The following is a 14746-nucleotide window of genomic DNA, read 5'->3' on the forward strand; positions in this document are numbered from 1 at the left end:
AACGTTCGACGTAATTTCTCAGTGACGTCATAAAGGGTCGACGAACAATTCAGTGGATCAAACACGTGCCGTTGGGTTTGAAAAATAAAATGTTTCACGCGTTAAAGATTATAATCAGGCAAATATAAAATATGAATAAGTCACAAATGTAAATATAAGTAATAAGGTATCATTTTAAAACATCTATCGGGCTATAAATACGGGTTGGTACGAGATCAAATTTACCATAAAGCCCTTCGGGCTTTAAGGAATTTGATCTCGTGACCAACCCGTATTTATAGCCCGATAGATGTTTAAAAATGATACCTTATTTCTTAATTGGATAAATTTTTCATAATCCACAGTTAAGTGCAGTTGTGACGTCATAATGGTTTTTGCGTTAGCGTATTGAAGTAAAATAAAGTGGAGTCCTATATATAAAACAGTGTAAAACATTGGTTGTGAAGTATTAAACAAGGGATAAAAAGAATCTCCCATGATTTGTAGTTGGATATGACTTTTATCCAACTCGCCAAGGCTCGGGGATAAAAAAAACACACAACTCGTTGGATAAAAATCATATCCAACTACAAATCATGGGAGATCCTATATATAGTTGATTTTGGTCAGAGACATATAATTATATGTCTCTGATTTTGGTATATTGTATATATACTCAATAAACACAAATCTGTAGAACCTGTATATATTTCAACTTCTGCAAGCTTTCTAATTATAATACGGACCATAAAAGTAAACTAGGTAGAAATAGCTCTTCGTTTGCTCTGTCATTGGTCTTATACGATGTGCAGCAGATCAAAGGTTGGTCATGCAGCTATACTCGCAGAGCTTAAACCCCACTGAATAGGTTCGATATACTATACTTCGTAACTGCCCCCTCTTCCGCGGAATTTAACGTTGTGGCACCTACCCTGCGAGAGGCGGGGGTGTACCTATATTCTGGTAGCATTTTCCGATAGTAGGCCCCTCTGCTGAATTTCATTTTGATTATGGAGAGAAAGACAAAATATTCAGCTATTCTGGAATAATGATCGAAGTACTGAATTACAATCAATATATTCAAAGATACATAATAATAGATTTTTTAAATAAATATATCAAGGGACCTATATACTAGTATATAGGTCCCTGATATATCTATTTACAATTTCGATTTAAATTGACGTGTAATTTTATTTGTTCCTAGAAATTTTGTACTTATACCTACATGCAGGAAGTCAAACACCAAACTTGGTTTCTGGTCCTCCATCCATACTTTGGAACTGAATAAAAGTATACGCAATATCCAGGTTTAATTTGTTTTTGAACTTAGTTTAACTGCATAAATTGGCTGTGTGGTTAATAATGTGAATTTAAAAAAATCAACAAAACAATATAAGATTGTGTAAATATACAAAATGCCTTGCCCTAGAACTGAATGAAATCGATCTTCTTCTTTTTTTGGGGGGGGGGGGGGTACTGGCTAAGGATAAAAGATTATGTTACGTACCAGTTAAATAACCTGAACAGAAAGAGCATTACAGAGAGATATAATTATATTAAATCAGAGACATATAAACATGTTTCTAATTATTCCATTTCTTTGATTTCAATTTCACAACAAAAAAAAAAAAAGAAAAGCAAAAAATTCATGTGTAAACCATTATTCAGATATTCAATCATTAACGGCGATACATTTTGAAATTATTTAAGAAAAAATCATGGTCACTTATTTACAGGAAAGCTTCATATAAGAAACAGATAAATATATTACTTTATGACGCACCTGTTTCGCCGTAAGCGGAAGTGCAGAGGGCGCTTATAAAATCTCGCGAGATTGTGACGATTACCGAAACTTGTCAACATGGCAGACACTGTAACAGAAGCACCGGCTGTCAACGCGACAATGAACGAAACCGCAGCTAATGCCACGACTAAAATCCCTGCCACCCCAGAGGGAATGGCCATTGCATATGGAAGCTTATGTCTCATGGCTGTTCTTCCAATTTTCTTCGGTGCTATGCGCTCGGTGAAGTACCATACGGATCAGAGGGTAAGCGAGTATCTCGACATGTGTTGTATCGATGTATTCTCATTAGTGTTTTCAAATGTTTTTACTTCTTCGTGTTAATTCTGGCGTTCTAAAACCTAAGAAAAGCATAAAATCTTAATTTTTTTTCATTTAATGATTGAGATGTGATAGAAATATACAGCAGCTGCTGAGGCAGAATCGCCATATGTGGCAAAAATCCTTGAGTTGTTTTTTGAATATTCTTTGCTTTTTTAGAATCAAAATAAATGCTCAGCAAATCAATTTTAATGTAATTCTTGCTTATTGTATTTAATTGATCCAGCCTTGTTATAGGATAAAAATTATAAGATAAGGGTAAAAAATTTGAAATAATGACTTAAACTAGAGAATTCCGTATGGAAGAAAGAACTGAAAATTTTTGGTTCTTGATTTTTTTTTTATTTTTATTTTTTGGTTCCTTTTGATTTATTTTTCCTTGTTTCCTTATTTTTCCATTGAAAAACTGATGTCATGTGCCTGCTGAGATTACTGACAGCATTAAAGGTCAATGTATTCGGAAATGTATGTCAACATTAATTTCTTATGCTAATTAATTTGAAATATTGAAGTCTTAGCCAATGGGGCAATGCACTTTTGAAATGTAGAGCAACCTCCCCCTTTTCAGTTATGTGATTGTGAGAATCAAGGATGAAAATATATCTAAAACATGAAACAACTTTTGGAACCTGGCAAATTATTGAGTTGTTTACTAATCATCCACAAAGCCAAAAGAGGGCCCGGACTCCACCCCACCTCTCTATTGTGAGGCTTGATCAACCCATCATATTTTCTGTGGACCAATAGCAATCCTATTAAAACTTATTAGATGATATTGGCTTGATCAGTTACTGTAAACATGTTATCTTTGGCTATGTATTCTTTTTAAAGCCTTTGGCGGAAAGCAACTCCTGTTAATTCAAGTATAACACTAAATGACTGGCTCATAAACACATATTAATAAGAACATTAAGATATGTGCTAAATCAAATCTATGCTAACTTGTTCAGAATTGATTTCCGCCAAAAACTTGTTCAAAAATTGATTTCCGCCAAAAATTGTATACGCTAAATATAATACATTGATGATTTACATTATTATTCAGATGTAATTTAGTTGGAACATCCTTTTTAGGCATTTAAAGGCAACTGAAGTTTTTGAAAAACATTTGCCACTTAAAGGCAGAGATTTTTTACCGGGTGGTAAATTCCAGGTGAGGGAGGGGCTTATTTTTTATGGGTGTGAATGCCTTGAGGGCTAGCAGTCTAATTTTTAATTGTATGAGTGTCAAAGCATCCCCACCCATTAAGAAAATTATTATTCAAAGTATTTGTTGAGCTTTGAAAAAAAAGTTGTACTAAATTTTGATATATATTATTATTATCATAAAGAATATCAGTCTGAGAGTCATTTCAAAGACTAAAGGTTTGTATATGTATGTTATCAAGCTAAAAATACAGCTTCCCTATTGTTTATACCATGTGTGGTAAATATCAAAGGATCAAAAGTTAATTTGAAGTTCGCCACGAGTGCCAAGCAAGGTGTACAGGGTATACACAGGGACTAGTAAGTAAATGTCAATCAAGTTCTAGCAACCAATGATGTACCATAATGCACTTGATTGACAGGGGTACACAGACCAGAGATTTTCGAAGGTGGTGCTTAAAATCTCTGCCTTTAAAGGCAGAAATTTTTTACTGGGTGGTAAATTCCAGGTGAGGGAGGGGCTTATTTTGTACAGGTGTGAATGCCTTGAGGGCTAACAGTCTACCTGTGGTCGTTTGTCTCAAAATCTCTATACACAGGAAGTGATTTAATACACAGTAGAATACCCAAGAAGTCAAACTTTACCTTTTTTTTTTTTTTTTTACTTTTTTGAGATGATTTTATATTAGAAATAAAAAGTTGGAAATAAAGTTTAATCTCAATAATTTTCATTAATTTGTAATTGAATGTGTGTCAACAAAGCATCTCCACCCATTTAAATAATATTATTTAAAGTATTTGTTGAGCTTTGAAAGAAAGTTATACTTATTTTAGATATATATTATCATAAAGAATATCATAATTATTTCAAATACTAAAGGTGTGTATGTATATATATTTTCAAGCTAAAATTCCCATAGTAATACAGTTTCTCTATTGTTTATACCATGTGTGGTAAATATCAAAGGATCAAAAGTTAATTTGACGGTCACCATGAGTGTCAGACAAGGTGTTCAGGGTATACACAGAGACAAGTAAGAAAATGTCAATCAAGTTCTAGTACCCAATGATGTACCTTAATGCACTTGATTGACAGGGGTACACAGACCAGGAGTTTTTGAAGGCGGTGCTTAAAATCTCTGCCTTTAAGGATTATCTCTAATTAGAAGATATACCTGGACCCTATACTAAAGTTGATTAAGGAATAAGGACACAGGTTGGCATGCCAGGAAACCATCAATTAGGGGTGGGGGGTTCTCCCTAACTTCTGAAATGATTCAATCTAATTAAAATTAGATGTACTATGTGTAGCAATCTAGTTGGAACAGATCAAAGATCTAATTTCAATTAGATTGGAAATGATGTATATGTTCATTTCTTTATTCTGTTTAAGTGTTTATTTAATGATGCTCACCCAGTGTTTTCCCTAAGAGCCGACAACTGGCCAAATTGACCACTTCAATTGATAAAAATGTTGCTTGGAAATAATAAAAAAAAAAATTGAAAAATAATTGTTGTAAGGTCCATGAAAATTTTGTTCATAAACATCAACCCCTAGCTGGTTACAATTGATTTCTTAACCCTTTTTTGAAATAAAGAGAAAACACTGCTCACCAATAAATATATAGCTCCTAAAATCATTACTCTTGTGATAAGTATTAAGCACTCTTTGGTAATCATCATAATATCCTCATACATTTCTTCTACCGTATTGTCTCATCCTTCAGTCATTGTGTAAAAAGAGAGGTTGTTTGGTATCAGTGGTGTACACTGACCAGTTGCACTACTGTCACATGCTTCAAGTGTATACACTGATAACAATTAAACAACCTTTCTTGATGAAATGTACATATAGGTCCACATGAAATCAAAATGACATTATAATTAATGTTCTCAAGAATTTATTTCTTTAATTAGAAAGTATGCTGTTAATGCCATATCCAGTAAAGCTTAATATTGTACATGATAACAGTTCTGTAGTGAATTATTTACATTTCTTTATTCTTAATTCTTTCTACTCAACTTCAGAGCCAAGTACACATAGAAATAATTTTATATTTCTGCTTGAAGAATGTTATTGCTGTTAAAATCTTATTGACACTGTATACGTGTAATTTATTTGTAATTTTCTTTATCCAGGAGTCTGGTGAAAAACCAGACAAAATGTCTCATAAAGATGCAGCCATGTTTCCCATAATTGCCAGTGGGACACTCTTTGGAATTTACCTTATTTTTCAGGTAGGTAAAAAAATAATAATAATAAGTAAAAAGCATTACTGATGATGGATATAATAAAGAAAGATAAGTCATATCATAATAAAGGAAGGTGTTGAAGTCATGTTTAGCTAATTTTGATATCTTACTAACATGTAACTGTTCTGTTACAGATATTCTCTAAGGAGTATATAAACCTCCTCCTGGCTGTCTATTTCTTCTTCCTTGGGGTGTTTGCTCTAGCCAACTTGGTAGGGTAAGTAACTTTGAAGTCATTATACACTGTGGATTCATCTTAATTTGAGGGGGTCAAAGTTCATAGGCAAGCAAAATTTTACTTGTCTGTGGGGACATTATTTTGTGGGTTATCATCTATACGGTAGATTCAATGAATCAATATGTTTACAAAATAAATGTTCGTGGGGATGTAATTTCGAGGGTAAGGGTGACCCACGAAATTGACAAACATTGGTATCCCACGAATAATGATGATTCCACAGTATGAGTTTAAGAAGAAATAGTAAAATACATCTGATAATTCATGTATACATTGATGCTGTTAGTTTAAATTAGATGTTTCCTTTATAGACCACTGTTTACAAAGTATATCCCAGCATCATTCCCAAACATGGAGTACCATTTGATATTTACCCAAGGGAAAGAGAAGAAAGAAGGTAAGTTATGTTTTCACAATTTAGTGATTTAAAGCTTGGTAAACTAATTTAGCATGATCTGAGTGTTAGTTATCTTGTTTACAGAGTTAATGAATTATGAGTTTGACAGAAAAGACTTGCTGTGTCATGCTGTGTGTGCTCTCATTGGTGTATGGTATCTAAAAGAGAAGGTAGGAATTCACACACACTATCAGAAGTGTTTAAAAGAGATCTCTCACATGTAGTGGTATTTTCATAATGAATTAACAAGTTAAATTCTGTACTCACCAATTAATTATATTTATCATACATTGTCTCTGCATCTCAATCTCTTTAATATTTAGACTTCAAAGATCATAATTTTATTACAGATTATTTTTATTGTACTATCCCTTGGACATTCATAATCACTTTTTTTTTACTTGTTTAAAGCATTATTTATTTGATATACCGGTACTGTTTTCAGCACTGGATTGCAAACAATTTGTTTGGCCTGGCATTTGCCATCAGTGGAGTAGAAATGCTGTCCTTAAACAGAATCACCACTGGTCTCATTCTCCTGGGTGGTCTCTTTATCTATGATATATTCTGGGTAAGTTAGCATTGATATTCATCTGTGTTAAAATTCTCACGGAATTTTTTTTTCAACTTGATATGATCTGTGTATGATAAGCATTTTAAGCAATTCCATTTTCCTCTTTCAGGTGTTTGGTACCAATGTGATGGTCACAGTTGCCAAATCATTTGATGCACCTATCAAATGTAAGCATTACACTGTAGCAAGTATTTAGAAGACAACTGACTTTTTTGTAGTCCTAAATAGTTGTTACCTGTACATTTCATTTAAGAAAAGAAATATTTACTAGAAAAGATTAATTTTAAAAGAACTGTTATCAAACCCAGAATATGTATTTTTCAAGCCCCCCCCCCCCTCCCCCCCCCCCCCATTAGATCATTTTTCTCCAAACAAATTTTAATACAGAAATTTCAGCAAAATAAATATTATCATTTTGTTGCTGTTCACATGATGTATTATTTCTGCTGCAGAATTACACATTTATTTCTGTGTATGCTTGATTGTCAAGACTACAAAAGAATTTTAGGAAATTTTACCAAATACAGACCTTTGTATGAGCAACAAGTGATTAAAATTAAGATATTCAGATAATGTTAACTGTTAATGTGATATTTTGAGGGTAGGGTGAATTAAAGTGTTCTTAACAGTATTCTACTACGGTTATTACAAAGATCAAAGAGATGCCACGGCCATTATTCTCCAATAAATCACAAAAGTCATCAGCAAATTATCGATAATTTTAAATGGGTTTCCTCTAATTTTGACTGCCTTCACTAGATAGAGGTATCATTTGATTGTGATACAAATTGGAGGGAAAAAATTTATTTGGGTTTGGACTACATCATACTTCTTCTAAACCTTGAGATACATATGAATGAGGTATAGCATTCAATTGTGACGTCATAAGACACTTATGATGACATCAAAATAAAACTTCTGCATTTCTCTGTGGAGAAGTTTAAATATTTGCCGTAGCAGAATAGTAATAATTACCTCATCCTTGGAACTGTTGGAGAATATTCCCTTCAGTCTCAAGATTTTGTTGGCAAATAAAAACCGAGCCCTTCGGGCATTATTTCTTAAATAACTAACAATTACTAGGAATGTCGTAAGTGTTTACATGTACATATTTGATTTTAATATCTGGCAATTATGTTTTCAGTGGTGTTCCCACAAGACCTGCTAGAGAAGGGGTTAGCTGCCAACAACTTCGCAATGCTAGGGTTAGGGGATATAGTCATCCCAGGAATCTTCATTGCTCTCTTGCTTAGGTTTGATATCAGGTAAGTTCTGCATTCATGCCACACTCTTCTGTGTAAATCTGACTACTTTTTGCCACAGGGTCATAATTCCATGGAAACACAATTTCTGTTCCATTCACTTGTAGGAAACTATGCAAATTTCATGGATTGGCATTATAATTAAGTAAATGGAAACACTTTACTACTCTGTACTCTGTGAAAAATTTCGGTGGGAAATTTTTGTGACCAAATTCATAGCATATATTAATATCCACAGAAAAATGTACCTCCTCACTATTTCACATCTTCTCAGTTCAAATGTACCTTTATTTATATGGTTTGTTATTTCTCATAACATGTATAATTAAACAAATTGTAGGTTACCTAAGTACCTTAAACCATGTATCATCATTCATAGTCTTAGGAACATTGTCAGTCTTTTCCCTGAAATGTTTGAGCCAGCAAAACCAACACGACCATGATACAGGATTTGACATTAACTTTTACAAGTACTAGACCAGTCGGACTACTTCCCATTATTTTTACTATCCCTGACCTTAAAATTACTAGCCCTGACCAAACATGCAAATTTAATTCTTATAATTGCTAATTTTAATGAGGATATTTTGAAATCGTCTCTCACACATATCAAGATTTTGACAGACTAGCCAATTGAGTCAGGTTCATCAAGACATGTGAATATTGTAAGCTAAAAGATAATAAATTAATTACAGAATATATTTTTTCGGTAACTATTTATACCAAATTGATACTGAACGATGCTAGTTTCTACAGCAACTTGTTTATAACAGTGTATGAATAAAATTTGGTACTGAAAGAGGTTGAAACCTACCCCCACCCCACAAAATAGGATTTTCGAGTTTGGAAAACACATAACCTCATCTTTTTCTTTCTTTTATTTTTATAATAAAGCATGTTTGGGTGCTTGGATGTCAATGAAAATCATGATATACCCATATACCAATAAAATTTTGCATCCCTAAACTTAATTCTTCATAATCTGAGCTAACGTTATTCAGGTGACTGTAAAGGAACTTGCATCTCTCTTTGAAAATGTTGATGCATTATGTAAATTTTAAATGGGAAAATTTTTGAATGATGCAGCAGAATTTGGTGTTTAGTAAGCCTTCCACTATGCATTTAAGATTTTGGAATGTCATAAATTTGTTTGGAAATGCATAATTTAAATGTGGTCTGACCTTTTACTTTCAGCCAAAAGAAGAACTCCAAAACTTACTTTTATGCCAGTTTTATTGCCTACTGTCTAGGTCTTGGGGCCACCATTCTAGTCATGCATGTGTTCAAACACGCTCAGGTAGGTGACATGCTATAAATGTATTTTCTGCCTTACAAAGTACACTTAAGTTGTTGAATTGACACAAACATGAAATGCAACCGAGGGATTTACAGAAGTTTAAGCTGTGGCTGTGATAGTCCTAAGCCTTTTTCATACACTACAGCACATAGCAAAGTGGCTTAGATTCTCTACTGCATCATGCAAGAGGAAATTAATAGAAATTTACAGCATTTTCCTGTTTTGTTTGGTAATTTCATAATGACTTCATTTACAGCCAGCATTGTTGTACCTGGTGCCGGCCTGTACAGGCTTTCCACTCATAACAGCCCTGGTCAAGGGAGACATCAAAGAAATGTTTAGGTCAGTTTAGTGTCACTACTTATTTTCTATTTAAAGGTCTTAGTATTCATCATACATTAATCTAGATAGGTAGTATTAAATCCAATTCACTGGGAAAGACAGTAAAAAAATCATATGTGAACATAATATTATCTAGGGTTGTCCCTAAGAATTGAAATAGGAGGGGACATTAGAAAGGTAGAAAGGAGGTCTGGGGTTCCTCCCTTAACAAGGGGTTGAGAGGGAATGCAAGATTAACCAGGGGATAATGTTATTATAGGTGGGGAAATTCCCTGGCCCCCGGGTCTTAGGGACAACCCTGATTATCATACATTTAATCTAATTTAGTAGTATTTAATCTAATTTATTAGTAAAGATAGCTCATAACTTCATTATTGAAGATAATATTTGTCATGCATTTAATCTACTTAAGAGGTATTTAATTTGATATGGAAATAAAGATAGCATAAAAAGTTTTATTTGTGAACATTATGGATATATCTTTATGATTCTGTTATCAAAGATTCTGGGGCATAAAGTTTTTGGTCTGTCAATCATTCTGTCTGTCTGTCTAGCTCTCTGTCTGTCTGCAAAAACTTTAACTTTGGCCATGACTTTTGAACAGTTGGTCTAAGGCTTTCGTATTTCACGTGTATTCCTTGTGAGAAGACCTTTCTTTGGGTACCAACATTTCTGACCTCTTGACCTTGGAGTTTTACCTATCTTTGAAAAAAAAAAAACTTTTACCTTGGCCATAACTTCTGAATGGTTGGTGCAAGGGCTTACATATTTCACAGGTGTATTTCTTGTGACAAGACATTTCTTTGGGTACCAACATTTTTGACCCTGTGACCCTAACCTTGGACTTGACCTACTTTTGAACATGCTGTTATACTGGGGTATCAGTGTTCCACAACACCCATTTTGTTGACTTCCATTTACATTTGGTTACAAACAATCATAAATCTAAACATCTATGCTGGGTTGTTAACGGGTTCTACTTACCTTACAGCTTTGAGGACCACCCAGAAAAACCAGAGGGGGAGGACTCAGAGGAGAAAAAAACCAAGAAAGAGAAGTAACTCTTGACAGACTGTCAGTATTTCATCCGCACTCCAGACAGAACTTTAATGGATCAAGCTTTTTCTCTACAGAAATATCAAATATGAGTTGTGGACTCTTTATAAATATTTTCAATTTACTTGTTGATGATTTATTAATTTTATTTAGCATGAAAGTTTATGTTAAAAAATGATATGTGCTACTGATAAAACCAGACAGTGATTTTGTTACCATCATAGATTTACTGGAAACTGTCATTTTATGTGCAATCTTTTAGTTAAAGTTGTATTTCATTTTATTAATGATCTGATGTCTCCGAAGCCATGTGTATTTATAAACAGCATCTTTTCCTGAATCTTTTTGGATATTTTTTTTTTACTCAGAGAATGGAGATTGAATTTCTGAAGATAGAATGAACTTTCAATTTATCTTAATTTTCAAATATTGCTTTGTGCTTTACTTTTTTAGCAAAGTCATATAAAACTTTTTTTCATCTCACAAGAAATGTAAAATTTGTGAAAGGTGTATGTTATAGTGAAATGGAGAGTGAAATTCAAAAAATCGGATGTGTTTGAGTTGCTTTGTCATTAGATTTAGTAGGGCTGATTATCAAGTCATATTTTGCAATATCATGACACATTATCATCATTAATTATTTACATCTACATGTGTTTTGATTGCTTGGTATATTCATCTATGTCAATATTCAGGTAAACATGGGTGTGAGAAGGTGTTAGAACATATTTAATAATAAATAACTGTATTGTTGAAAGCCAACTTGAATTTTATTCATCTGAAGAGATTTAATGTGTTTAAATGAATAGAGAAATGAATACAGAAATGAACCAGCTATTAATGGACTGGTATACTGTATTGTCAAGGTTATTATGTGTAGGAGTGAATTAGTTAAATACATCAAATTGATAAAAAAAAAGTTGATTTATGTGCATAAAACCATTTTAATGGTATTTAAACTTGCATTGAGTGTAGATCTTAAAATATCTCTTGAAAGTAATGCATGGTTCGATTATGAAGAAAAGGTTCATTTATGTGTTGATGATATTTATAAAGTTAAAATTTAAATACAATTTATTTCCTTTATTATTCGGATGTTCAGTGTTCTCCTTGGCCATTGATTCACAATCTACTTATATACTAAAATATTTTGTCCTCTGTTTTGAACTTTTAGATGTTGCATGATGAAAATGAGTCATGGGATATAAACATGCATTAATGTTCATATATGAACATCAAATGTAGTTCTTGGACCAATTTTATGATATTTATGACTTGCATATCTACATTTTGTGCAATATAAGTTGTGGAATGTGCACTGTCAAAAGCATTGTATAGTGCCAGCATCACATTTCATACTCAGGCATAGGCAGGTATTTCTGAAAATGGAACCACTCTGGATAGCTCATTTGGTATTCAGAATATGTTGAATTATCCTATTTTGTGTGGTAAATGATTTTTGCAGGACATGCAACATCTCGTTTCTTTGTCACATGTATACTGGAAAACATAGCTCTAATTGCAACAAATAAGTTTCGATTTTATTACAGTTGTGAAAACTGATATTGTTTATATATCTGATACACAGCACACAGCAATCTGACAATAAATACTACGCATAAGGGAAAGTCCAAATAAGTTACCAGTAGTAAAGTGTTGAATTTGAATGAAATACCGTAATCTGATTTAGAACAAAAATTGAATGAGGACAGGACACCAGCATGGAAAATACAGTGAAAATGCAATGAAAAAGATAACTAACAGTGATCAATCTTGAAAATCATTGGAACAATATGAATTGAGAACAGGCTAAAATATGAACCCCTGGAAATACTTAAAGTGAGATCAGGTGCTGGGAGCAGTAAGTTCCAGTTTGTTAATAGAGCATATTTTGATGGCATTTGCAATGTTCCTATCACTGTAAACCCGCTTTTTTAGTCCCCTACCGGTGAAACTGGAGGGGACTATAGGTTTCCTCTGAGTCTGTCCGTCCGTCTGTCCAGCTGTCTGTCTGTCCCTCTGTCTGTTTGTCAGTCTGTCCCACTTGGTTTTCCGCATTTTTTTCCTAAACGCTTGCAGATATTGAGCTGATTTTTGGTATGTGAGTGTATCTTGATGAGTTACAGATCAAGTTTGCATTTCGTTCCGCTTCATTGATTTTTGACGGAATTACGGCCTTTTCAATTTTTAGGGGTTTTCCGCAATTTTCTTCTAAACGCTTTCAGATGTAGAGCTGATTTTTGGTAAGTCACTTTACTTTGATTAGTTATAGGTCAAGTTTGCATTTCATTCTGCTTCATTGATTTTTGACGGATTTATGGCATTTTCAATTCTTAACGGGAACCAGATTACATTTGCCGGTAGGGGACAAGTATTGCTAATGCAATACTCTCAGAATGCTTGTTTAAAAATAAGATTTTCATTTTTTTTCCTCTGAACATCCTTGATCTTCATTGACAAATGCAGATACATGAAGCAGCTCAAGGTAGAAAGGCTTTCCAGCTCACCTGAGCCAAAGGCTCAAGTGAGCTTTTCTGATCAAAATTTGTCAGTTGTTGTTGCAAACTTTTTACAGTTTCATCTCCTCCAGAACCACTGGGCCAGTTTTAACCCAAACTTGGCACAGAGTATCCTTGGGTAAAAGGGATTCAAGTTTGTTCAAAAGGTCCACACCCTCTTCCAAGGGGAGATATTGGATTAAGAAAAAGTAAAAATTGCGTGGCATCATTTGAAAATCTTTTTCTCAAGAACCACTTGGGCAGAAAAGATGAAACTTATGTGAAAGCTTCCTAACATTGTGTACATTCAAATTTGTTCAAATCATGACCCCTCAGGATAGGATGGGGCCACAATGGGCAATCAAAGTTTTACATCGGAAAACATAGGAGAAATCTTTGAAAATATTCTTCTCAAGAACAGCAATGCCATGATTGGTTATATTTATATGGAAGCATTCTTCGGTAGGGTAAATTCAAGTTTGTTTGTTTTTTTTTCAAATCATGACCTCTGGGGGTAGGGAGGTGCCACAATGAAGCATCCTCGGGTAGTGTAGATTCAAGTTTGTTCAAATCATGTTCCCACATGGGTAGGACGGGGCCACATTAGAAGATCAAACATATAGAATAAAAAATCTTCTAGAGCCATGGTTAGTCAAAGAAATATGGAAGCATCCTCCTCAGTTAGTGTAGATTCAAGTGTGAACAAATGATTCCCTCCCCCCCCCTCGGGGGGGGGGGGTATTTGCGATCACTTATCTATTTAATCTTTTCTATACTAAACTGATTTCTGCTTTATTCCTAGCCAATGTGCTCAGGTAAGCGATGTGGCCAATGGGCGTCTTGTTTTTTTTTTGTTTGTGTGTGTGTGTTTTTTTTGTTTGTTTTTTTTACACTATTTGTAGTTCATTAAAAGCACATGCATTCAATGTCGAAACACAGTTATCTGTCTTTCATACTTACGTTAGTAGTGTACGTGGTATGGGGATGGCATAAAGCTAACAACAATGAAAATATCCATCTTAATTATTGAAAAAAGAGTGTTAGGGGTAGGTCAGGAACAGTTAATAGTTTCATTTATTGTGAATTCCGTAGATATCCACTAGCGTCCAAAATGAAAATAAAGTTTTGGGTCTTGGGTTTTCTGCGGCATTGATATGCCTAAAATTGTAAAATTGTATGAATTCTCTCTAATTTTAACCAGACCTTGAAGAAAGACGGGACTTTTTTTATTTATAAGTACAAGTAGTCTAATTCTCCTAGTTTTTTAGAGAAGGCAATTTGGATCTTTCCAGGAGTTTTATAGCCATTATGAATAAACTGTAGTGCTCTTAATTGAATTTTCTATTATTTTTTTTTGGGGGGGGGGTCAACACAAAAATGCCAAGTCAGGGCACAATAGCTAAAATTTTACATGATAAAACTATGGTATATGGTGAGCTTTCCCAATCTATTCAAATATTTTCCAATCCACTTCAAAGAATTTAGTTGTCTCGCTGCCTTTTTTTCAAGTTAAAGATATTTGTTGTTCTTGTGTTTTAGACCTGATTGCAATAGCTTGAAATTTTTCAGGGTTTGC

At 33.7% G+C, this 14746-nt stretch overlaps 1 protein-coding gene across 1 annotated transcript; it reads left to right on the forward strand.

The window, feature by feature from the left end:
• The first annotated feature begins 1804 nt into the window (after positions 1-1804).
• Positions 1805-11761, forward strand: LOC133204490 (minor histocompatibility antigen H13-like). Its single transcript, XM_061340229.1, has 11 exons — positions 1805-2032; positions 5393-5491; positions 5641-5723; positions 6056-6141; positions 6226-6311; positions 6587-6712; positions 6825-6882; positions 7860-7980; positions 9172-9274; positions 9531-9616; positions 10608-11761. Exons 1-11 carry the CDS (start codon positions 1844-1846, stop codon positions 10675-10677), a joined length of 1107 nt encoding a protein of 368 aa, XP_061196213.1. The 5' UTR covers positions 1805-1843; the 3' UTR covers positions 10678-11761.
• Positions 11762-14746: the final 2985 nt, after the last annotated feature.

Source organism: Saccostrea echinata, unplaced genomic scaffold (assembly GCF_033153115.1).
Source record: "Saccostrea echinata isolate AGI-Se365-2 ecotype Australia unplaced genomic scaffold, CSIRO_AGI_Sech_v1 ptg000053l, whole genome shotgun sequence".
NCBI classification, from domain to species: Eukaryota; Metazoa; Mollusca; class Bivalvia; order Ostreida; family Ostreidae; genus Saccostrea; species Saccostrea echinata.